The 24051-nt window shown below is 48.5% G+C and overlaps 1 protein-coding gene and 1 long non-coding RNA gene across 2 annotated transcripts; both read left to right on the top strand.

Moving 5' to 3' along the window:
- Window positions 1–459: 459 nt before the first annotated feature.
- ERICH3 (glutamate rich 3) lies at window positions 460–21045 on the top strand. Its single transcript, XM_088060089.1, has 19 exons — window positions 460–579; window positions 3494–3587; window positions 4220–4345; window positions 4932–5003; window positions 6782–6910; window positions 7452–7535; window positions 8007–8129; window positions 9433–9645; window positions 10240–10414; window positions 11144–11330; window positions 13125–13423; window positions 15163–15387; window positions 16626–17090; window positions 17321–17467; window positions 18247–18584; window positions 18798–20020; window positions 20215–20573; window positions 20761–20837; window positions 20974–21045. The coding sequence occupies exons 1-19, from the start codon at window positions 560–562 to the stop codon at window positions 21043–21045; spliced, it is 4428 nt and encodes a 1475-aa protein (XP_087916215.1). The 5' UTR covers window positions 460–559.
- Window positions 21046–21055: 10 nt separating this feature from the next.
- On the top strand, window positions 21056–22102 carry LOC106628700 (uncharacterized). The gene is made up of 2 exons (XR_001332149.2): window positions 21056–21216; window positions 21344–22102. It is a non-coding gene; the product is annotated as an uncharacterized LOC106628700 (long non-coding RNA).
- The last annotated feature ends 1949 nt before the right edge of the window (window positions 22103–24051 follow it).

Below are 24051 nucleotides of genomic sequence, written 5' to 3'. Positions count from 1 at the left end.
TCCCGTCTCTCCCTCCCGTCTCTCCCTCCCTCCCGTCTCTCCCGTCCGTCTCTCCCGTCCGTCCCTCCCGTCTCTCCCTCCCGTCTCTGCCTCCCTCTTGTGTGTCTCTCCCTCCCTCCCGTCTCTCCCTCCCTCCCGTCTCTCCCTCCCTCCCGTCTCTCCCGTCCGTCTCTCCCGTCCGTCCCTCCCGTCCGTCCCTCCCGTCTCTCCCTCCCGTCTCTGCCTCCCTCTTGTGTGTCTCTCCCTCCCTCCCGTCTCTCCCTCCCGTCCCTCCCGTCCCTCCCTCCCTCCCTCCCGTCTCTCCCTCCCTCCCGTCTCTCCCTCCCTCCCGTCCCTCCCTCCCGTCCCTCCCTCCCGTCCCTCCCGTCCCTCCCTCCCGTCCCTCCCGTCCCTCCCTCCCTCCCTCCCTCCCGTCTCTCCCTCCCGTCCCTCCCTCCGTCCCACCCGCCGTCTCCTGGCGACGCCCGCGTCGCGGGGCCGGAGCCGGAGCCGGAGCCGGGGCCGGAGCCGGAGCCGGGGCCGGGGCCGGAGGCGGGGCAGCGCTGCCCGCGCCGCCGCCATGAGCGCCCCTCAGCCCCGGTGAGTGCGGCGGGGCCGCGCTCCGCTCCGTGTCGGCCTTTCGGCTCTGCGGGAGCGGGGTCGGGGCCGCCAGCGGCGCCTCCCGCAGCCTGCGGGGGGCTGGGGGACAGAGGGGGGCTGCGGGGGCCCGGCCTGCCCCGAGACACCCCGGGGAACCTGCCCGGCTGCGGGCGGGCGCCCGGGACCCCGAGGTCTCCCGTTCGGGCGAGGCGGGGTGATGGAGCCGCGGGGAACGGGGCTGCGGGTGCTTCCCTGGTTACCTGCCTTCGGACCTGCAGGCTGTGAGTTCAGAGAGCCCAGACTGCCCTGTGCTGATGTCACAGACGAAGAGTGAAGAACAGAGAATCTCTGCAGGTCTCTAGGGCAAAATTTGGCACATCCTGGGTTAGTGGGCAATGCTCTGAGTAAGGAAGCAGTGGTAGAACTCGCTCCTGGGCCACACAAGAAATCGGTAGCAGAACAATCCTTCGGGTCTCGGTTCTCGGTGTCTCGTTGTGAGGCTTAAGGCTTCCTCTGGGGGAGGGGGGGAATGGCAGACAGGTGCCAGGTAGAGCCTGTCATCCCCTGTGACTCTGCCAATTAATACCTGAAGCCTTGGTGCTCTCTCACATTGTTATTTGGTGATCGCTGATTTAATTGCACTGTGAAATATTAACTGCAAAGGTTTAGAAAACACATAGGATGCCTGCTGTGTCTTTGTCTTGATATTCTTCCAAATGAGTGAGAGTGGTCTTAAAACTTACCATGGTACACAACTCTGGCTCTGAGTGTAGTGCTTTTTGGGTAGCTGCCAGCTGAGAACAAATACACTGTTAATAATAGTGTCAATGATCATAGCATCATAGATTTCTAAATAACCTCAAATATAAAATTACTGACCTAAGAGTGACATGTTGTCACTGGCTGTGATGCCAGAGAAACAAACATGACACTCATCTTGAGAAGAGCTTCAGACGTACTCCAGGAATCTACAGATCAGTCAGTTTAGGTTCTGTACCAGGAAAATTGTCTGCTATTCTAATAAAACCCCAGCATTTTTAGAGAGAAGAATGAACAGGAAAAACAGGCAGAGAAAAAGGAGTCCCCTGAATACCCAGAAAAGGGATGTGACTGCTGTGACACACTGGCTGTATAGAGCTGTCTGAGGCTGGTGCTTTCCCTTTGCTGCGTTTTTTCCTAACGTGGATTTTATCATTTCTGCAGTTCTCTGCAACCCGTTGCAGAGGTTTTAAAGGTGACATTTGTGTGTAGTTCTTACATAGTTGAATCTTGAACAAAACACCTCAGGCAAGAATTTTTATCCTTTAGTTGATGCCATAAGCAGACTAAATGGGACCAGTGGTTGCTTTGCTGGAGTGTTCCTGGCCATGCTGGCCAGCGTGGTGCAGCCAGACCCCGGTGGGCCCGCTTGCATTCTTGCCAGTGATTTAATGGGTTTTGGTTCAGGACCAACACATTTCCTTATTTCCTCTTATACCTTTTTGAACTTTGAATTTTATTCAACATTTTTGAGGGCCAGCCTGTTCGTAATTGAAATGAGGAAATATATGTTCTGAGACTCTGGTGAAACAGAAATTGCCACATCACTGTGTTCAGGTGGGAACTGCATTTTAACTAGTTATATGGTTCAGGATATCTTAGATGGAAGGAAGTGAATGAAAGGGAGCTGGATTGAGTTTCTCCTCTGCCTCAACATGCAGTTGCCAGATGATACCATAAATGAATACTTAGGAAAATTGGTGGAATCTGGTGGTTTCAAATGCAAACTCTGGATTAAAAAAGTAACACAGAACAGTTGCTATCATACCAGTGTTTAACCAACAGGCATAAAAGGGTAACCTACATTGTTTGTTCAAGGTTTAATTTATTGTTGGCAGCTACCTTTGAGGTTATTGTGAAACCCCTCATAAAATTCCTGTAAATCCATGATCTCTTTACTCTAAATAATCTGTCCTTTCCTTGAATATGCTTTTGTGTGTGGCAGATCAGCCTAGCGATGGACATATAACTGAATTATCCATCTGAAAGTGATGTAATAGAGGCACAGTGCATTTAAATCTACAGCCAAAGAAAATAAAAGAGATCAGTCTCTTAGGTAACTAAAGCACACCCTGCTCAGAGAGCCCAGAGGTCAGGCTGAACATGTACCTGAGTGTGTAAACTGTACAAATGTGAAAAGATTTAGAATATTAAAAACTGCATCCTAGTGTCACTGACTTCTCTATTTGCCCTGTTTTCCAGAGGGTGAAATAAGATACGGTTGTGCTAAGAACAGTTTAAAAATGTAACTGCTAGTTATGGATGCTTCAGTTTTTGTGTTCAGCTTTCACATCTGAGATTCAGTTTTTTGAAGCTCTGATCTTTGGTAACTATGATGATTGTAATGAGAACCTGGCACAGGTTGCCCAGAGAAGCTGTGGCTGCCCCTGGATCCCTGGAAGTGTGTGAGGTCAGGCTGGATGGGGCTTGGAGCAGCCTGAGATGGTGGAAGGTGTCCCTGCCACCAGCAGGGCCCCTGGCAGAGTGGCGGGGGAGATGTGTCTGTGCAGCTGGAATCCAGCCCCAGGCACACCCCTGTCCTGCCCATGGTCAGGGTTTGTCACCCAGGAGCTGCTCTGGGAGCTGCTGCTGGAGGAGGCTGTCAGGGCTGGCCTCTCATGCCACGGTGGTGGCAGTGCTGGTCCACACTCAGCTCCTGGCCTCGGGTACAAGTCACGAGTTTCTGATAGGAATTTCCAGGAGGCCACAAGATACCACCTTTACACAATCTCATGGGCATTTACCTGACCAAATCCAGGATGATTTACTAAGGCAGCATTTTGTGTAGCAAACAATTGGGTAGCTCTGTTTAACTTAAACTGTAGTAATTTATTGGTCAAGGGGATTATAAACATCTCCATTTATTTTATTGCAGATTTCTTGCAACCTATAACAGTCTTACAGACAAACACCTAGTTGGATATTTCAGCAATGCCAGGATAAGACGACATCTTCAGAAAGCAGGACTGGTGAGACTGAAAAGTTTCCCTCCGTTCTACATTCAATTCAGAATGTTTTTATGCTTTATTTTCCATTTTTCCTTTTGCTTATTGGAGTTTCCCTCTGCAAAGTGTTTCAGTTTGCAAATATACAGCAAAAAAATATACAGCATCATATTGATTCACTCAGGGTTTTTTACACTGTGAAATGTAAGCATCTTTGACTTGTTTAAACAGCTTCAGTGTTATTTTTCAAAAGTGTTTAATGGAAAACTGAAGGATTTGGTAAAGGTGAATATGCTGAACATTTTGTTAAAAACACTGGTGTGTTAAAAACTCCTGGGTGTGACTCTCTTTTGCACAGGCAGGTGCAGGAGGGAGGCAAGTGTTTAATCCTTTCCATCCCTTTGGGCACTGGCCTGTGAAGAGTAAGGCTGAGCCCTTGGTGATTAGAAATGTGGCTGCTGCTCCTTCCATTTGGCTGGTGGAGCTCATGGGTTCAAAGATAATACAGTGCTGGAAGGTGAGTTCCAGCACCATGGCAAGGGCAGAGGTGGAAAGTAACCAGGAGGAGAAAGTAATCTTCTGGGAAATTGCACTGTTTCAAAACATATTTAATTTCATCTTCTCCTTCTCAGTAACATTATATTTATGTATGGCAGATCTCAAGGAGTGGCCGAATAATACCTGAGAAAGAATACCGTCTCAATGCCATGAGGAGGGATCACCAGAGAGATGTCCAGGAGTGCTTGGCTGATGCCATATTTCAGAAGGTCCTTGACATGCAGGTATGCCCTTACTGAGGATGTGTGAGCCTTCTCAGGTGTTTCCTCGCTGACAGCCGGGGGCTGCTAACTTGTACTGGACTGATTTCCTTATGTGCCCTCATGCTCCCCTGGAAGGCTCCTTTCTGCTGGGAAAAAGGACAGTTTTGATGTTCTCCACATGAAACCTGCACGGGCCTCTCGTCAAACCATGCTATTGTGAGAGCAGGCACTGTCCTGGCTTCCTTATCAGATTATGAGACAATATTTACAGGGCTAATTTGCTTTAGAAAATCCTGATAAAAACAAACCAGTTTGAACATGTTTATATATCTTGCCTGAGTACAAAATTTGGGCATGTTTCTGTGGGATATCAGGAATGGAGTTGGTCCCAACAACTTTACCAGTGCTCAGTTGTTCCCTTGGCTGTGTGAATATATGCAGGTGAAATGCAAATAGATTCAATCCACAGTAGTTTTATTACAGGGCTCAATAGGGGTAGTGGCCAGGGAGAAGGCATGGGACAAGCAGGACAGAAGCAAGAGTTCTTGCACACATTGACATCTCATAATGCCCAGAAATGTGATTTCTCTTTCTTTTATATTGGTAGCGTCATCATCAGCTGGAGACAAAAAGGAGTCTTGAATGTTCTGTGAGGAAAGAGAGGATGCAGCCAATCAAGGTGAGGCCTGAGCACTGCTGGGTGTTGATGTGACCCGGCAGTTTTGTCTGTGTTGAGGAATAACCCTGAGCCTGACCAGTGATTCACTGAGACAAGTGCTCTGTCTCTGACATGGAAAAGTACACAAAACAGGCAAGTAGAGGATGATCCTGTCCCAGTTACATCTCTTTTGTCCATTGTCCAGAAGTTCAGGAGCTTCCATTTATCCATTTAATTCCTTCTGAGTCTAGTTATTCTTCTGCAGTGTTCTTGGTTGGGTGGTTTAATCATGAATTGCATGAAATGGTACCTCCTTGCATTTCTGCATAGTAATAAATGTATCTGGTGTCTGATATGTCTGTTCCATGCTCCACTGTTCTCAGTATGACAAAAGTTATTAAATGTTCTCTTTTTTCATGGCATCTGTGGTTTTACATACGTTCTTCATATTCTTTCTCAGTTTTCCAAGCTGAAGGTCCTCAGTCTGAATTTTTCTTACCTGAGCCATTCCAGGCTTCTCATTACTGTTGCTGTTTTTTTACCTTTTCTCATTCTACTATTTCTGTTTTGAAATGGGGAACCATAACAGAATGAATAATTCAAGATACATTCTCCTCCCAGTAATTCTAGACCTCTGCTTTTGACTGCTGATGAGCACTGAGCTCACGTGTTTGGTTGTTTGCCTCTCCATAGGATTTGGGCAGAACTGGCATGTGAATAATGAAAGAGGTTTTAGGAGTCTTCATATAGGTGTCGTGTAGGTTGAACTTGATTCTGTAGTTAGAGTCATGGAAATCCCATAGAAGTCAGTGGTTCTTCTCCCAGTGCAATCACCTGAATTCATACAGGAAAAGTCATCCTCATTTTGGCAGAAACACGCTCAGCATTTTATTTCTGTATTAGGAACTTGAATGCATTGAGAAGCCTTGAGAAGGTGGCTGCTTCATTGAGCAGCTGGTAAACATTGTCAGATCTGTTAAACTGTAAATAAATCGCTTATAAGGTAGTCATGGGGTAAAGAGAGGAGATTTTCCTGAAAGACACTGATCACTATGGAAATTGAAAACTTGTTGTTTACTAATGGAATGCATGTGGTAGGAAGTGACCCCATGGAAACAGAGATCCTGGCACCCTATCAAGGGCTTGGATAATTTTGGAACCTAAACCAGAACAGCTTCCTTCAGTTAGACACCTACAGATACCTGAGAGCTGCTACCTGAGAGCTGATCTGTGTGTGCTGTGCTGCCATGCTGGGATGCAGGAGCCTGGCTGGAGCCAGTGGTGTAATTTAATTCTCACCTCATCTATTCAGTTAATTGATCTGAGTGGCTCATCTGAAAGGAGAAAGGCAGATGGCTGAGCAAGGGAGGGTGAGAGACAGAGCTGTCTGTTTCCAGTGGGGCAGCCATCCCAGCTTTGGGCTGATGAGAAGATGGGGAGAGACTGCAGTCAGAGCAGGGAAGTGACAGGTGCACTTAAAAAAGAAAAGAAACCTTCTTCTTAAAAAAAAAGAGATCTTCAAACAAACCAAGAATTGTGAGATACACAGAAACAGACATGAATTGAATCTGGCAGATCAGCAGCTGGAGAGAGCTGCAGGAAAACAAATCAGAGGTGGGGACAAGTCTTTTTGCTTGTCCCTCACATTCTCCCATGATTTCCTTTCCTTCCTTAACCAGCTGTTCCATCTGGTCCAGGCCAGCTGATTGTCACAGGTGTCCAGTAAAAGAGACATAAAGTGACGGACATCACTGGTTTGGGATTCAGTGCCTCAGAGACATAAATTCCTTTTGTTTCAGGTGGAGGAATTCAGAGCATCACTGGAGAATGTCATCCGTGTGCACTGCCCACACCCACCGCTCACTCCGAGGAGCCACCACCGGCTCGGTGCCTTGGTGGCTGCAGAACGACCTGGTCGCTCACAGTGGGTGAGTTTCATCTTGGGCTGTCGTGGAAGCACAGACAGCTCAAAGTGTGCACATGGAACCTTAGTACAGAGCATTTATTGCCTGGGTCATTCTGGATTAGGACCTCATCCTTGATCACTTGAGGCTGATTTCCTGTTTGCCAGGTTGTGTTAAAGAGGAATCTCCAGAAGCTGGTGTTGCAGGAATGACACATCAGAACCTAGAAAAAACCCCAAAAACTTTGCTCTCTGATAATCTGCTTGTTGTAAAGCAGATTTAAAGCCCTGGAAATGGTAGGGTTCTTTTAGAAAACAAGAGTTGAAGGTATGAAATGAGACTGGAGCTCATTTCAGAGGGCTGTGGTTTAGGAACTCTGGCTCTTGCTCTTTGTTAACAGCGAAGAAGGAATGTTAACATACTCTTGAAATATAATGGTACTAAAAGCCTAAAGTCAAATGTCAAATATCTAGCTCAGTTTCAACCGGTTCTCTATATCAATAATGGTAATTGGTGCAGATTGAAGAGAAACTTTTGAGTCCTGAATGACCTTCTCTTCTTATAGAGGACACCTGGACTTGGAGTTGATTGTGGTGGTGGACATTGTCCTCATCAGCACCGAACCAAGAAGTGTGCCTCCTCTAAGGTGGTGAGTGAACCTCAGTTAAACAGTGCTGTTAGGCATTAATATTTTCACTTGGTATTCTGAAGGGTATATGAGGAAAACATGAAATAAACCAGTCAGAGAAAAAGCTGGATATTCAACAAGAATAGGTTGAATATGTTTTTGTTGTGCATTCTCTCTGGGTCCATGTGCTGAAGTCCGTAGCACACTGCTACAGTTTCTGTCAGTTCATTGTGTTTGCTCCAAGGCTGCATGGTGAAGAGACAGTAGCCAACCTTGTATTTACAGCCAAGAATTGCTTTGGATGGTCAGTTAGAGGTGCCTAAAAGGGTCTGGCTCTTTGGTGGCAGACTAGAAAATGCCTTGTCCTGTAGGTATCTGAAACCAGACATCTTCATCAGTGCTATTTTTTTTTTATTTTTCTTTTTGTGGTGCTGCTCTGCACTGGAAGCTGTACACTGAGATTTTCTCATTGTTTTCTTTCTCCTTTTGCAGAGTCCAGGAAATGCGCAGCAGCCCCCTCGCCTCCAGCCCCTTCACGGCTGGGCTGCAGCAGGGTCTGTACCAAAGCCTTCCAAACAGAAGTGCCATGCACATGATCAGCAGTTTGCCCGTGGGGTGAGGCTGTACTTCATTCCAAAAATAACATCTTTTTTAGGGACAGTTTCATAATATTTCTTAAGTACTGTAGTTTCCAGAACTGTATACGACAGGGACCATTCCTTTCAAATGGCATAAACTTTTATTTAAACTGTCCTTTTTAAATTTCCCTCTATTTTCAAGGCACTGTCTTACTGATCTAATGCCCAGTTCTCACAGTGAGGAAAAATGTGGTGACTTATCTTTTACAGTATAAAATCTCTCTGCTTACAAAATTTTCTCCCTCTCTGTAGATTTTCTCTTTTGTAGAGAGAGAGGCAGCACCTGGTTAACTCCAGGAGCTTCAGAATATTTTAACTTGCAAGTCCTACAAGTTTTCATCTTCATCTACAGCTACAAAGTAGCAAAAAATTTCTTTTTTTGGGTAATTCCTTATACTAAATCACACTAGTGGGCTTGGAGAATGAGAGTCAAACATGGTCTTGATATATTCACAGTTACTTTCAAGTGATATTTGGACTTGTCTTCTGTTCTAGAAAAACATATGTAATTGGTCTTGTGATATGCATTCCATGGGGTGAGAGGGATTGGAGTGTGATCTGCTACCACTGTCTGGCAGGCACTGTCAGTAGCTCCCCTCTGATCTGTATTTGCTCTGGATTGCGATGGCCATGATCCTTTCTCCAAGAATTTTCTGGTTGGTCCTGTTCATGTCTACTCAAATTCCGGGTGATTTAACAGTTTCTTTAGTGCTCACAACTGACAAAACAGCTCAATCAGATGTAAGTTCTGAGAACATGATGCAGCACCCAGAGCCACAGAATGCAGCGTTTCCAGAACTTGTTCTCTAGCGATGTCTTACTCTTAAGGGCCGTGGTCCATTTCATTCTGCAAGAGGACTAAATCTCTATTCAGATGAGGCAGCAGCATTTTGAAGCACACCTTGTAGAAGTGATGCCAAGTGATGTTTCTGCTGGACAATTGGCTGCTCTGGGGATGTGCATTCCAGCTGCGAGGGAGCAGCGGTGCTGCAGGGTTCTGTCTGAGATGAGACATCGGTGGAGCCAGGGCTTGGTGTGCAGTGCTGTCTGTATCTCTGAGGGTGACATTTCCAAGCAATATGAATGTTGCCTTGCAAATTAAAAGAAAAGGGTTTAGCACAGAAGTATTTTAATAAGCAGAATTTCAGGCCCCGAGTTAAGGAGCTGTTTCAGAAGGATGGATGTTGCTCCGTGTACCAAGGAGTCAGACCATGGCCAGTTCCATATTCTCCCAGCTGTTTTTGCAAAAGCTGTGTCACTTGGTTGAAATGTTTTTCCAGGGGGAGAGGAGTGAGTTAAGTCTTCTGAATTCAGTGGAGTACATGAGTGGTGTGTCACCGTGTCAGCTCCCGCTCATCCACTCCTGTGTGGTGCCGGTGCCGCCGCCCCGCCTGCGCAGAGGGCACAGACGTGTCCCTCCTCTCAGGAGTGGGCTGCCCATGTGCAGACGGTTTCATCCCACCACTGCCTTCAATGAACAAATTTTAATCAAGGTAAGTAGTCTCTGTCCATGTGCAGGTGCATTACATTCCTCATTGGTGTGTTTGCTGAATGCTGAAAGATGTGCAAACCTCGTTTGCATAAAGAAAATGTGTAACTATTAACATAAATAATTGCTATGCATGTCTCTGTAAACTAAAACATTTGGTGTTTTTCATCAGTTGGGGAGAAAAAAGGTGCTGAGCAACAACCTATAGCAACTGATATTGAAATCACTTCCACTTCAGTCAGTCTCTGGCACTAAGAATCTCAGGGATTTGTGAAATGCCTTGAGTGTATGAACACTGCATCAGTTACACTGTCTCCAGTGAGTTTTAACTCCTGGAAATAAAGTTGTAGGAACCCAGGACTGGGAGGGATGGTATGGGTCATTAAACCTGGTCCCTGCAATTTGGGGCTGCTCAATGCTTTGGGTTTTGAGTTGTAAATATGTCCCAGACCCTCTGCATGTTACAAAAACTCCAATTTAATCAGCTCAGTGCTTGTTATAAAAGCCTGAAAGTCTCAAGTGTGAGAGATTGGAACTTTGTTTTCACCTCTTGTTGGAACTCAAAGCTAAAGGCATTTCTGTGCATTTTCTGCTGCAGAATACTAGAGGGTACCCCAAGTCCCCGTTATGCAGCAATGCCTTGGTCACCATGATCTACCTGGGAAAGAGCAGAAATGTGTCCCTCTGTGAATACATGGATGAAATCAAAATCTTTCAGCAACACTGTGGAACAGAAAACATTTGTGTCTATAAAGGCGAGCTGTTCGAAGGAGGTAAGGATGGAGTCAGGGAGTTCGTATTAATTCTGACAGCATCACTTATTGCTAAAACTTTGCCCTGACATCAGAATGATTTCAGCTCAGCTTGGTCAAGATCTATGCATCCAGGGATGTTTATACCGTCTGCCTCTGCACTAAATCTGGATCTACTGTCCCATGATTGAAAGTGAGGTTAGAATTATTTTTGCAATGATGGTAGAAGAATTTAGAGAAGTGATTTAACAAAATTCTTGTGGCTTAGGTGAATTTTCTGTAGAGATATATGGTTAATAGAGCAGCTGTAGCAAAAAACTGTCCTTAGGAAGGGGACATCTGTGTTGCTAAAATACATCAGTGAATGTTGCTTGTTATTCCAGAAGGAAAAGTACATAGTAGGAGCCCAGTTCCCATCTCTTTTTATGTGAGTGCAATTCCATCACACCAGTAAAAGATGAATTGTGTTCTGGGAAGCTGGACACAGGAAATGGCTGGGAGGTTCTGGCCTTTGTCCTGCTGTAGCAGTGAGTGGCCAAACTTGTCCTAGCTGTCCCACCTTAGGATTCTGGGGCTGGCAAGAGCCAGGGCTGTGTGTGTGGAGAGTTTAACCAACAGTTGAACAGACCTGGGAGCCCCAGTGCCTGCCCACGGAGGGCTGGGTGCTGTGGTGATGCAGCTGAGATACAGCAGCTGCAAGAGGCTGAAATGTAATATTTTCCTTTGAACCCTTTCTTTCTGTGACTGCAGATACCTTCCAGTTCACCTCCAAGAGGCACCTGGGGTTCCCGTTCAGCCTCACCTGTTATCTCAACGGGCTGCAGGTTGACAGGCTGAGCTCTTGCTGTGAGTACAGATATCAGAGCCGTTCCCAGGTGCGAGCCAGGAGCGGCTACTTCAGGGTTCTCCACGTGGCAGGAGCACCTCCTTGCTACAGGTATGGAGAAAGTGCACTTCGCTCACAAGGACTTGGTTTTGAGAGTTTCTAACTTGTTTCTCTTCTTTCATGTCTCTGTCTCCACACAGCTGTGTTTGTCAGTGCTCCACGGAAGGTGCAGGGTGGGGGTCACTGTCAGGGTCTCACATCCAGGGGTACCAGCGCAGCCCCCTGGCTCCTCAGCCCGCCCGTGCTGTGCTGGTGTTGGAGCACGGGGCAGTGGCTCTGGGTGGGGCACAGGTGCCACCTGTGAAATAAATACCGAGCATGCTGCTCAGTTACCTGTGGTTTCCACAGGCCTTTCTTTGTGATAATTGATTTTTAAACAGCTCTGACTCTGAAGTGAGATTCTGTTGTGATACCCCTGGCTTCGTATAAGGCAGCACTGAATATTTGCCATGGTTCAGAAACCAAATCTGTGCAGAAAGGTCTTGGGCAAAAGTCAGTGCTGTGACCAACAGCTGTGATTCTGCCAAGAGGCTTTAATTTTCATAAAATCTTTCTTTTCTGCAATTGTTAATTCAGGCCATGCAAGTAAACTTAGGGACATGTGGATAATTCAAAATCTTTTATGTTCTTTTAATAAATAATTTTTAAAAGACCAGCAAGCAGTTGGAACAAGAGACTTTCCACAGAGGTGTGCTCTGTTCCTTCAGATAAGGACTGAATTTTAAGAAAAAAATGCCTATTTATTGTGCCATGGTTTTTGCTCCGGTCTAACAATGAACATGATTTATGCAAATGCATGTTCAAAGGAGTGAAAAGCACCTGAATTCAGAATGGGTATATTTGCTATAGATTGTAGGAAATGCCCAAATCTCACCTTATGGTGATTTCTAGAAGGATTTGAAGTGAATTTTCTGAATTTAATATAGTATCCAAAAATTGGATTAATTAATTCCTAAGTTACTCCCTCTCCTTCTGTCCCCCTTACTCTTAGTGATATCTCTCTTTTTCTGCCTCTTATCAATCCAGCCAACCTTGTCTGATGTCTAAAACCCATCTCTATTAACCTGATTTTCCCCATTAATGAATGCCCACTCTGGTTCCCAGTAAAAGTCCCAGTTGATTTTCCCTGGTGTGTCAGGGCTTTGGCTCACAGCAAGGTGATGCTGCAGTGTTTCTGTGCCATGCTGTAAGCCTTGTTCTGAGAGCTTTCTGCTGGCCAAGGTCCAGCATTTCTGAACAGCTCCTGGCTGTAAGAGAGAGAACATATCATTCCATTTTATACAAGAGGAGTAGTCTCAACAACTCGTTCAAAATGCTTTGTTTTCCATCTTTTTGAGTTTCTTTTAGGTAGGTACAGAACAGAGACAGAAAATTACTAACTTTCAATATTCTACTTTCCCCACAGTTCCTGGACCCAGTAGATAGGTTCAGAAACCCCCAGTCTTACCCACAAACCCTCAGTTATCACTACTGGCAGTTACAGCAGGATCTGGATCCAGAACACGTCAGAGCTTTTCTAACTTTCTTAGTGGTTCTGTCTCCACAGCCAATGCTTCATGCAGCTTAAATTAACAGGCACTTGTAATAATTTTGGTTCTGTTTGTATGTCAGTTGTTGCCTGTGAGTGTAGGCAGTGCTACTGTCCTTCAAGGAAGAGCTGTCTGTGTTAGGGGTGCTCTCAGAGATTTCAGGGTGCTTCTCCTTGTGAGTCATTGTGGCAGTGCAGAGGCAGATGGGTGCTTGGTTTCACTGCTGATAACAACAAGCTGAACTTACTGTGTCTGCTGCCTTCCATTGTTCAAGGGAAGAAAAATGTGATACTTCTGAATTTGTGTTGTTTTACAGGTGCATTCTTGCTATGGGTCTGGACAAAAAGCTGTTCCCTCCCAAGAGGAAGACTAGGTACCAGGATGGGAAGCATGTGTGTTGCTGGGGAAGTGCTGTGCACAGTGAGCCATGTGTCAGCAGCATTGGGCAGAAAAGTAAAGACTCAATGTCAATGTCAGTCATCACACGGGGTCGTGAAGCAAGCGTGGCAACTCTCGCAGAAGCACTGGAGACTGGAGAGGAGTCCAGCGAAGAAGAAATGGAAAACCAGTCTAGTCAGGAGAGTGAAGATAGTCAGGATGACACCAGTATAAATGGTATAGTATTCCCAAACATGAACAAGGGATGAGAAATGGGAGAGGAGGATTCTGGAGAAAGTATGGGATTGTGGATCTCCAGCTTTGACTGGCGCATGAGAAATGTGGGATGTCTGTACCTGGGCAAGAACTAGAGGGGCTCCTTTCAGCCATGCAACAGGATGAGGTGGTTTGCAAGTACCAAGAAAGTGAGCAAGGAGGAATGGTGAGGTAATGACACAGGTTCCCCAGAACAGCTGTGCCTCCCCCATCCCTGGAAGCATTCAAGTCCAAGTTAAATGGGGCTTGGATCAGCCTGGGATAGTGGAAGGTATACTTAGCTATGGAAGAGGCATTGAGCTCAGTCTCTGCCTTTACTTACTCCTTATCATAGTCTTCTTTAGAGGCAATCACGTTTATAGAGAGATTTTAATTCCTACTTCCTATTCCTATTTTTGCTTTCACAGTTCGGCAGTGTTACTGCTCATCTCACACTTGTTAGTCCCTCCGGATGTGTGTTTGGGATTAACGAAGCCTTTTTCCTTCAGGAGGAACTGCCCTTCTGACAGTTACCTAAGGAGACCTCACTGCCAACACTGCCATTGGAATCTCAATTGATTTTTAATACAGAAAAATAAATCTCCTTATTCCCTTAGTTCTCATTGTCTTGGTAATTGTTTGTTTGCATAACTGGTTCTGCATCAGGAACTCTTCATTTCTGTGCTTGGTGTTCTGTCACTTCAGTATGCTAAAAGCCTTGATGGAAGGGAAGGAGGGCAGCTGTAGGATCTGGGAAGTGAGGAATGATGGCCACGAGGGCCAGCTGGAGGGGCAGCAGGGGCAGCTCGCCTGCACGGTGCAGGTGCGTTCCCTGCGTGCGCGGGAGCCCGCGGCAGCGGGGCAGTGTCTGCATTTCAGGTGGGAACCACCAGCATCCCTGTGCTGCTGCTGGGATGTGCACACACAGCTTTGCTGGGAAGGGGAGTGTTCACCTGCAGAGGGTCTTCACCTGCAGAGCCAAGCAAAGTGCTGTGAGGGGCTGGGAGCTGGACCCGAGCATCCTTGTGCATCCCTTGCAGCTCAGCTCTCTCTGTGATCTATCAGATGTCACAGCTTGTCAGGCTAGAGCAGAAATCCAGAATGTGGAAATAAGGGTGGTAATTCTGTGCAGGCTGTGTTTGTACTGGGCTTTCCCCCGGGCCCTGGAGGAGCACGCTAGAGCAGTGTGATAACAGAGTGCCTCTGCAGTGCCCTTTGGCTGGAGTTCATTAAATTCATTGAGCTTGTAAGACACTTCTCTGCTATTTAGCCGTGCCAATACACATTTATCGTACTTTGCACTACAATATATCACCCTTCTCCAGCTTTCTCAATTGCTTGTATTTCTTTTTTTCATCACAACCAGTTTTTTCCCTGTAATAAGAGATTCTTACATTTATCTTACATTCTGAGTTTGCCCAGCTCTCAATTTCTCTGGTACTTTCCATGGCTGGTAATTTTGTTTCTTTTTGTTACAATGTATTCAACTTACTTGTAGTTTTGCTCAATTTTTGCTACTCTATGAAGAACACAATGCTTTTTTATGATAATATACTCTTACAGTTCCTATCTGTGGTCTTAGATGCTCTCATGGCTTTAAAAAGACTGAGCAAATTCAAGGGCAAAAGGAGATTAATGATGTTAACTTCGATCTGCTTAAAAAGAACTTTTGTAATTGTGAATTCTGTTTCCTGTCTCACAGTACAATTCTTCTATTTTAGAATATGATGAAGATTTTGAAGCAGATGAAGAAATTAATGAAGAGGGACAGACTGGTGATCAAATGAATGGAATGTCAGAGTCATCCTCAGATGATAAAAACCGCAATTTAGATTATGGGAAAGAGAGTGAAACCTCATCCCAGAAGGCACTGCAGGCCTCTGACAGTGAGAAAAATGAAAGTGATGGATATTCTGACGACAAGGACTCTGAAGATGATCAACAAGGTTAGTTTTGTTCATAACAAGGCTTGGAGAAGCTGACCTGATGTATGTTTTACAGTTTGTGTCCAGTATGTATGTTGAGTCTGCATAGGGAAACCTGAAATGGTAAAAATCTGCTGTTTTATCTGCCATTAATTCTGCACTGAAGGGCAGGCAGCCCCCTGGCAGTGAGAGCAAGGGTCTTTGCTGAGCTGCCAGGTGCTGAGATGGAGCCAGGCAGCAGGCAAGAACCTTGGCAGGACAACCCTCCATGGCAGCAGGTGCTCACATATGGGAATCTGTGACCCCTTACACCTTCTGAGGGGTCCCAAGGAAACCTGACAGCCCACCCTGGGCTTTTAAAGTGCTGTCTTTAATGGCCCTGATTAGGGCCCTAATTGATTTGGCTGTGCCAGAGATCTAGAAATAGTTCAGTCGTCTGGAGGGAAAGGGGATGGTGCTATGCAGGGCTGGGATTTGGATTTGATGATCCTTGTGGGCCCCTTCCAACTCGGGAGGAGTGGGAATCTTTCAGCTGGGGCTGTAATGTTTCTTGGTGCAACACGTTTTTCAGAAAATGCACTTCTGCATGGATTATAGTTCTGACACTTTTATTTACTCAGCCTGACTGGATTTTTCTGCCTTGAGTTACACCAATCTCTTCTTGAACCCATGCAGATTGTGGACAGCAGCAAGGCTGTGCAGCAGTCAGCTTTGCTGTTCAGCTCACTGTTAGGTGATCCTTCACTACCTTTTTTCCCCTCAAATTTTCCATTTATGAATTTAATATGGTGATGTGTGTGTTTTTTTAGAGGAGACAGTGAACTTCATCTTCATTTCAAGCTGAAGGGTTTACACATGGTCTTGGAGATCTTTCTAACATTCAATGAGTTAACAGAAGGGCACTGAGGGATTCTTGCCATGGTTGAAGTCTTTTATCAAATGAAGCTGAAGAGTCTGTGCTAAACCCTGTCTGAGCCATATTTAGAGGTGCATTTGGAGGTGTATTTCTGTGTGATTGATAGAACTACTCTGGTTTAGTTCCATTATCAGAAAAAACCCTCCACATTAAATGGCTTTAATTTTAATACTTCATACAGCTGGGAAATGTTCTTCTATTTACACTTACTGGAATTTTGTCACAATATCCTCAGATGGTGTAATTCAGAGAATGCTGTTGGATAGGATTGTGTCCCTTTGTGAGTGCCCAGTGAATGCAGAGGTTTAGTCACAAATACTAAATTAAAGTTTGCTGTTTTCAGAGAGGAGGCCTGCAGACTCTCTCTCATCCATGAGCACTCAGTGCAGCCCTGACTCCCATGCTGAAATGGTGACAGATGATGTGAGTGGCAAAGAGGACTGGAATATCAAAAGTATATCTGATAGAGCAGCATATGCACACTATGGAAATGGGAATGGGGAGAAGAAACTGCTCAGAATGGAGGAAAATCAGGAGATTTCTGCATTGGAAGAGAAAGGAATAGATGAAGCAGAAAAGACAAAACCAGAAGATCTTACAGCAAGGGAAGATACTAGAATTTTTCATGAAAACACAATGGCAATGCAGCATCAAAATCCTGAGGTTAATGGGGAATTCAAACAGCCTGGGTCAGGAGATAGTAACCTGAATGAGGAGGAGAAGAAACACCCTCCAGTGCCTTGGGAAAGCAGGGTGTTGAAGATGGAGGATGGCAAGGAAGAGTCTCCTCGGTGTGAGGAAGGAGGTGGTAAGTACAGTCCCTCTGCACAGCCCTGCACACCTGTGCTGCTGTGAGCTCAATATCCACTCAGAACCTAACACTGGCTCAATGTTTCTCTGCTAGTGTTTCAAGTGTGAGGATTTGTCATTTAAAAATGAATTTTAAACCATTTTAAAGCCAAAATGGCTGGATGGCTTCTACTCCCCTTCTGCTCTTTAATGGTTTCTCTTTCTTGCTTCCTATTTTCTGTGTGATAGTTTTTGAAGATTGCAAACTAGTACAGGAGGAAATAGAAAAAACAACTGGAAATGATCATCCTGTGAATTCTGACCCTGAACCTGGTGATTCATGTGCCAACGAGGAAGAAAAGAGTGCAGCAAATACAGAGTGTGATGCCAGTGGAGGTAAGACTGGCTGTCAGTCAGCAACACGGATTAAATTACTCACCAGAAGTCTTTTAACATAAGTGTTTTCCCTTTCCCTTTCCTTTGGCTATCAAAGTCTCTTTGTACTTTTTTTCTTTCCTAACTTGTAAAAAATCAGGTGGTGACTAGCTGGAATCTGTAGTCATGTATAATGAATGCTTTCTTGGCAGTTAAATGGTTGGTTCTAGGAGAAGAATCCAGGCCATTAAAAAACTGTGAGTCAGGAAAATTGCTGTGGAAAGCAGGAATGTAGTGAGGTTCCATGTGCTTCCAGGCAGTGTGCAGCCTCCTTGGGAAATAAGTTGGTTCCCAGGGGCAGGAATCGACTGTGTATTATTCTCTGGTGTAATTACAGAATCCACAGGAAGCTGAATGCTCTTTCTCCTTTGTGCACATATTTCACGTGAGCAATTTGTCAGCTATTTCTGACTTTCTGAGTGTTCCTGTTAAGCTTATAGATGTTGCAGGCACACATGAGCTCCCCGCAGGGAGGGAAGGGAGCAGAGCAGGCAGGACAGGCATGACTGGCCTTGCATCAACTTTTTTACTTAAATTCTTTATGCCAGATGCCAGAACAGCAGTACTAAAGACACAGTCAGAGCTCAGGGGTGTGACGAGAAGCAGCACAGCAAGGTCTCTCCAGGTGCCCAGGCTGATGTCCCTCATTGCAGGGCAGAAATGGCACCTTTAGCACTAACCCTGTAAAGCATGGAGCACTGACGTGGTGCTGAGTAAACCAATGTTTGATTATTCCCCAGCAGCAGCAGATGGAAGTTTCCTGGCAGAAGGGAGGAGAAGCCTGGATGTGCAGGAAGCAGCAGGAGAAGCGGTGCGAGCGGGGCAGGGACCAGCCCTGGAGCAGGACGGTGCTGCTGAGGAAGATGCTGGCAGCGGAGAGGCCGAAGGAAGAGCCGCACGGGCAGAGGAGTCGCTGCCCCAGGCGGGCACGGGGGCTGCGCTGGAGGAATCTGCACCTGAGGAAGGCGCCGTGGCAGAAGAACTTCCCAGCGGAAAGGGAACAGGGGAGGTGGTGAAGCTGGGCACAGAGGTGTCACCTGGGGAGCAGAAGGTGCTGGTGGAGGGGATGGAGAGAGAGGTGGCACTGGGAGCAGCTGGGGGAGAGGGGCCAGCTGGGGCACTGCCAGGATGGGAGGCAGACAGAGCCATGTCCCAGGGGCAGGAGGGGGCTGTGGGGACCACTGAGGAGGAGGAGGAGGCTGCAGATGAAGGCCTCAGAGAAGCAGTAGGGTGGCCAGCAGAGGAGGGGATGGGTGAGCCAGGGTGTGGGGCAGGGGAGTCCTTTGGGCAGGGAGGGTCTGCAGGGAAGGACACTGTGGTGGGTGTTGTGTCAGAGGGAGAGGAGGCTGTGGAGGAAGCTGATGTGGCAGCAGATGGGATGGCCAGAGCTGTCGACCCTGAAGGAGAAGAGGCTATTACAGAAGACATTTCTGAAGGGGAAGAGGCTATGGGGAAGCCTGGGGCTCTCTGGGAAGCACTGGGGGATGTGGAAACAGGAGAAGCAATGCCTGGAGGGGAAGGGTTTGTAAAGCCAAGTGAGTTTTCCCAGCTGAAAGGATCAGGGGAAGAGTGGATGGAGGTGGGGAAAGCTGTCGCAGGAGCAGCAGCACTTGGGAGTGCTCAGGCATGGGAGGTGGGAGGGGACACTCTCCAGATAGTGGAGGACACGATGGAAAAGTCTTTGGAGGCTGAAAAGGGTCCTGTACTGCAAGAGGCACCTGGGTTAGGGGCACTGGGGGGTGTTTGGGGGGATCCTGTCACTAAAGGGTCGTCACAGGTGGAGGAGACGCTGGCAGCACAGGAGGAGGGGGGTGCAGCAGGAGCACTTCTGGGTGGAAACAGCAAAGCAGAGGCAGAGAGAGCAGTGGAAGGAAAACCCGAAGGACAGGTGGCGGTGGGAGGGTCTGCAGAGGCTGCCGGAGCGGGCTCGGGAGGTGAAGAGGTGGCCACAGATGGAGCAGCAGGGTCAAAGGAGCCGGCAGCTCGGCCAGAGGGGTGGCTGAGGTGTGGAGAAGTGAGAAGGAAGGGGAGGACTCCCGGGCAGGCGCTGGGGGGAGAGCGGGGGCTGTGCGGGACCCGGCCGGGGGAGCCAGGGCTGGTGGCCATCGCCGTGCTGGGCGGGCTCGGAGCCCTGGCCAGGGGCCCGGCAGCGGCCGGGGCTGGCGGGGTGGGCACGGGGGCGATGGCACAGGAGGGGGTGACAGGAGCAGCGCTGGGGGCACAGGGCGGGACAGGGGCACAGGAGGTGCCAGCCAAAGGAAGGGCGGCGGGCGGGGGGTCCGGGAGGGACGGGGAAGAGGTGGCCGATGGAGCTGGGGCTGGTGGGCACCGAGCGGGGAGCCAGGGGGCAGCAGCAGGGCCCGAGGGAAGGGCAGCGATGCCGGCGGCAGCCGAGGCGGAGCGGGAGTCGGGCACAGCGCTGCTCGGGGCCCCGGGGCACGGAGAGGTGCCTGCAGCAGGGTCTCTGGGGGAACAGCCGGCTGCAGAAACCTCCCCGAGCACCTCCGACCTTGGGCACGGGCCAGTGGAACCCGGGGGGAGAGGGTCCACAGGAGGCGAGGGGCTGTGCCCGGGCAGCCAGCCACGGCTGCCAGGGACAGCGACAGCGACAGGGACAGGGACAGGGACAGGGACAGGGACAGCGACAGGGACAGGGACAGGGACAGCGACAGGGACAGGGACAGGGACAGCGACAGGGACAGGGACAGGGACAGGGACAGGGACAGCGACAGGGACAGCGACAGGGACAGGGACAGCGACAGGGACAGGGACAGCGACAGGGACAGCGACAGGGACAGGGACAGCGACAGGGACAGGGACAGCGACAGGGCCAGCGCGGGGCAGCGACGGGCGGCAGGAGGAGAGGATGGGGCGGGCAGCAGGGAAAGCCGAGGGGGAGCAGCCGAGGCCCTGCGGAAACACGAGAGACAGCGAGGCGCAGGGTGTCTGTGCCGGGGCACGGAGCGCGGCCGGAGCCGGGGAGCGGAGCACCGAGAGCCCCGTGGGAGGCAGCCCCGGTGTCCCGGCAGCCGCTGGCCCGGGGGACGGGAGCCGCGCTCCCCGGCAGGTGAGTCCTGCTGTCCCCAGCGGCCCCGGGCTGATTCCTCGTCCCGTTCCTTACCATTCCTTAAATGTCTGCTGATGGGGCTGAGTCAAGGGATGATCAGTCCTTTTGAGTGGCGGCTTCTGCATTGTTTCCTGTTCCCAAAATCCCGTACAAATAAATCCCTTTGCTGTGGCGCTAATTCTCACAGCCCTTCCGCCCTCCCTCCCCTCGGGACGTGCAGAGCAGCTCCCCCTCCCCTGCATGTCGCAGTTCTGGTGGCCTTGGGTGAGCCCTGGGAGCATTCGACTTCCCTGTTACTCCTTGGAGTAGTACCTCAGTAGTACCTCAGTAGTACCTCAGTAGTACCTCAGTAGCTCCGAGTTTAGCATGTTTTCTGTGATGTTTGGTCATTGTTTTGTAGGACGGTGCAAACCCAGACCCACTCATCATGTCTTCAGAACAGCCTCAAGATGGGGAAGAAACTCTGCTCTGAGCTTTTTCTGCAGCTCCTCAGTGCTGTGTCCATGCACTCAGCCGGCTGTGGCTTTGTGCTGGTTGAGATTTCGCTCCTCTGTTTACTCTATGAGTACCACAACCTGTCACGTTTCACGGGAGCAGCTCCTCAGCGTGCAGCAGACAGACAAGCTTGTGTTTGCCAGCCCAGGTAACAGCACTCCTTTGGAAGAATGAGGACAGAAATCACAAGGATTGTTCCAAAAAAAGCTGTTTGGCTTGTTTTTCTTGAAAACTGGAAAAATACTGGACTGACTGAACTTCCCCTCCTCCCCTAGGCACCACCTGCTCCTGCAGGCAGGCAGAGCTTTTATCCTGGAATCTTCCCCACCCCATGTCAGAGGAGGGGAGCTCCTGCATTGCACAGAGCCCCCTGGGCCAGGAGGCGTGTGGGGGGCTTCCCTCTCCTTGGGGATCCAGCCTTGCTGCTGACCACACTTCAGGGCATTGTCAGCACGTGGAAATGTTGCTGAAAGTTGCCACATCAGAACAATTGTAATAAGTATTTGTAAATGCATACAGCCTGTCCTGCTTTTGGTGGAGTCCTTCAGGGGTGGTCCATGGAACTTCAGCTGAGGTTGCCAGGAGGGTGGTGAGTTTAGACCTGGTGCTGGCTGCCCATCTCTGCTGCACCTCTAGCAAAAAGGGGCCCCTAGGACCCTTCTGGGCTGGGCATCTGGGGCTGGGTGTGCAGCAGCCTCTAGGCACTCTAAGTTTGGTGGGTGCAGCAGACTCAGCCCCACACAGTGGGGGACTCTAACTTCATTTTCAAGTAGGGAAAAGACACTGGAATGAGCAGGACTTTGAGTGGATTGGTGCTGTGAGTCATTTCAGATCACTATACACGGAACTGGAAATTCAAATGTGATCACAGGTGCTGTGTGGTTGCTCCTGGAGACGTTCCTGTACTAGAGATGTTTGCATTTGTACATTCAGTCTGCAATATTCGTGCTACAGACTGTCTCAGAGGGTTGTGTTTTCTGTGTCCATACCCACATGTTCACTCAGGCCTATTAAATACTGTACCAGTCTGTGCAGCTCCTTCAATTTGTGCCACTGGTTTAACTGTAGGAATAACCCCTGCCAGTGCAGCAAGCCCTGAGCTTCAGTGTCTGTCCCTGCTTGCCAGGGCTGACTGATGTGCTGAGTGTTTGTGCCACTAAAGCTGCCTTGAGCAGGTACCCCTCTAAAGCTCCTGCCCAGGGCTGCAGGTGTGGCCACACCTGGGCATGCAGGCACATAGGTGGCAATTCCAGGGTTGCAGGTGAGCAAAGACAGAGAGGGATGCAGGGATTTGCCTTTGCAGAGATACCCTGGGAGCCCCTCCAGGGCTGCAGGAGACCCAGGGCATCAGAGAAGGTTTTGATGAGCAGAGCAGTGTGACTGTAAGGAACTGGAATGCAGACAGTTCATTATTTGACATTCTTGAAGTATTTATAAGTGACTCTTATGTGTATGGTTGTAACTATTGGGGGAAAGAATCCTATGGTTAGGAACACCTATGTGGACTTCCAAAACATTAGTGTACCTGTCATTTGAGCAGGCAGAAGTTTGGAAAGCAAAACCATGGAAATGGATAATTGTATAGGTTTGGAAAATCTTCCCATGGTCCTTTCTCCTCTCCTATATGGTGCTAATTAGTAATTAACTTCAAAGTGAAAAGTAGGTTGCACTTTGGGATAAACAAGATGTGCAGCAAAAAGAAAAAAAGACTAATTATTAAAGTGAGCATATGTGAGCAAAGCAAACTATCCAACAGTGTTGCCACTGGCAAAACTCATTCTTGGCTCATCAAGAAGGCTCTTTTAACTCCCTGAAGTGTCAGGTATTTTCTGTAGCCTGTCACTGCCTCCTGAGGGTTGTACCTCAGACATGTCTCACAAAGCTGGAACCTGGTGACATTGCACAGCTGCAGAGATGCGTTTCATCAGTTCAAAACCATGCCAGCTGTGCAAAGCGGACACAGGATGGGAAGAGTTTAAAGTGCAGCTCCTGGAACTGAGCACCGAGCCCTGGCACTGCTGGCAGAGATGTGGAATGCTGACTCACAGACACCACCAGGGATGCTGGGTGTGGACAGCATGGGCAGCTCATCCATCTGTCTGAAACGAGGGCTGCAAGGTGATTTTCCTGGCTGGCAATTGCCTGAGTGGTTTTGGGGCTCAGCTGTACAAACCAGACATGACAGACCCCTCTGCCTACCCATTGGGACTGAGCCTCTGAGGCTGAGCCTTCTGTGCAGTGCCAGCTGTTCTGTCCTGTTCTGTCCTGTTCTGTCCTGTCCTGTCCTGTCCTGTCCTGTCCTGTTCTGTCCTGTGCTGTCCTGTTCTGTCCTGTCCTGTCCTGTCCTGTCCTGTCCTGTCCTGTCCTGTCCTGTCCTGTCCTGTTCTGTCCTGTCCTGTCCTGTCCTGTCCTGTTCTGACTTGTTCTGTCCTGTTCTGTCCTGTCCTGTTCTGTCCTGTTCTGTCCTGTTCTGTCCTGTTCTGTCCTGTCCTGTTCTGTCCTGTTCTGTCCTGTTCTGTTCTGTCCTGTCCTGTCCTGTCCTGTCCTGTCCTGTTCTGTCCTGTTCTGTCCTGGCTGTCCTGGCTGTCCTGTTCTGTCCTGTTCTGTCCTGTTCTGTCCTGTCCTGACCTGTTCTGTCCTGTTCTGTCCTGTTCTGTCCTGTTCTGTCCTGGCTGTCCTGGCTGTCCTGTCCTGTTCTGTCCTGTCCTGTCCTGTCCTGTTCTGTCCTGTTCTGTCCTGGCTGTCCTGGCTGTCCTGTTCTGTCCTGTCCTGTTCTGTCCTGTGCCATCCCATGCCAGCACTCCTGTGCCATGCTGTGCCAGCACCCCTGTGCTGTGCCATGCTGGGGAATTTTGGGACCTGCTGCAGGGATGCCAGGCTCACTTCTGGCTGCTGTCCAAACCCTTGTTTGCTTGGACACCAGATTGTTTTAATCTAGATCACCTACTGCTGATATGTTAAACAATTTAAAATATCACTGCAT

Source organism: Pseudopodoces humilis, chromosome 10 (assembly GCF_049639895.1).
Source record: "Pseudopodoces humilis isolate 2021_Gansu_Grassland_sample_001 chromosome 10, ASM4963989v1, whole genome shotgun sequence".
NCBI classification, from domain to species: Eukaryota; Metazoa; Chordata; class Aves; order Passeriformes; family Paridae; genus Pseudopodoces; species Pseudopodoces humilis.
Note: the sequence above shows the minus strand (reverse complement) of the source record. Positions and strands in the feature narration are given on the sequence as shown.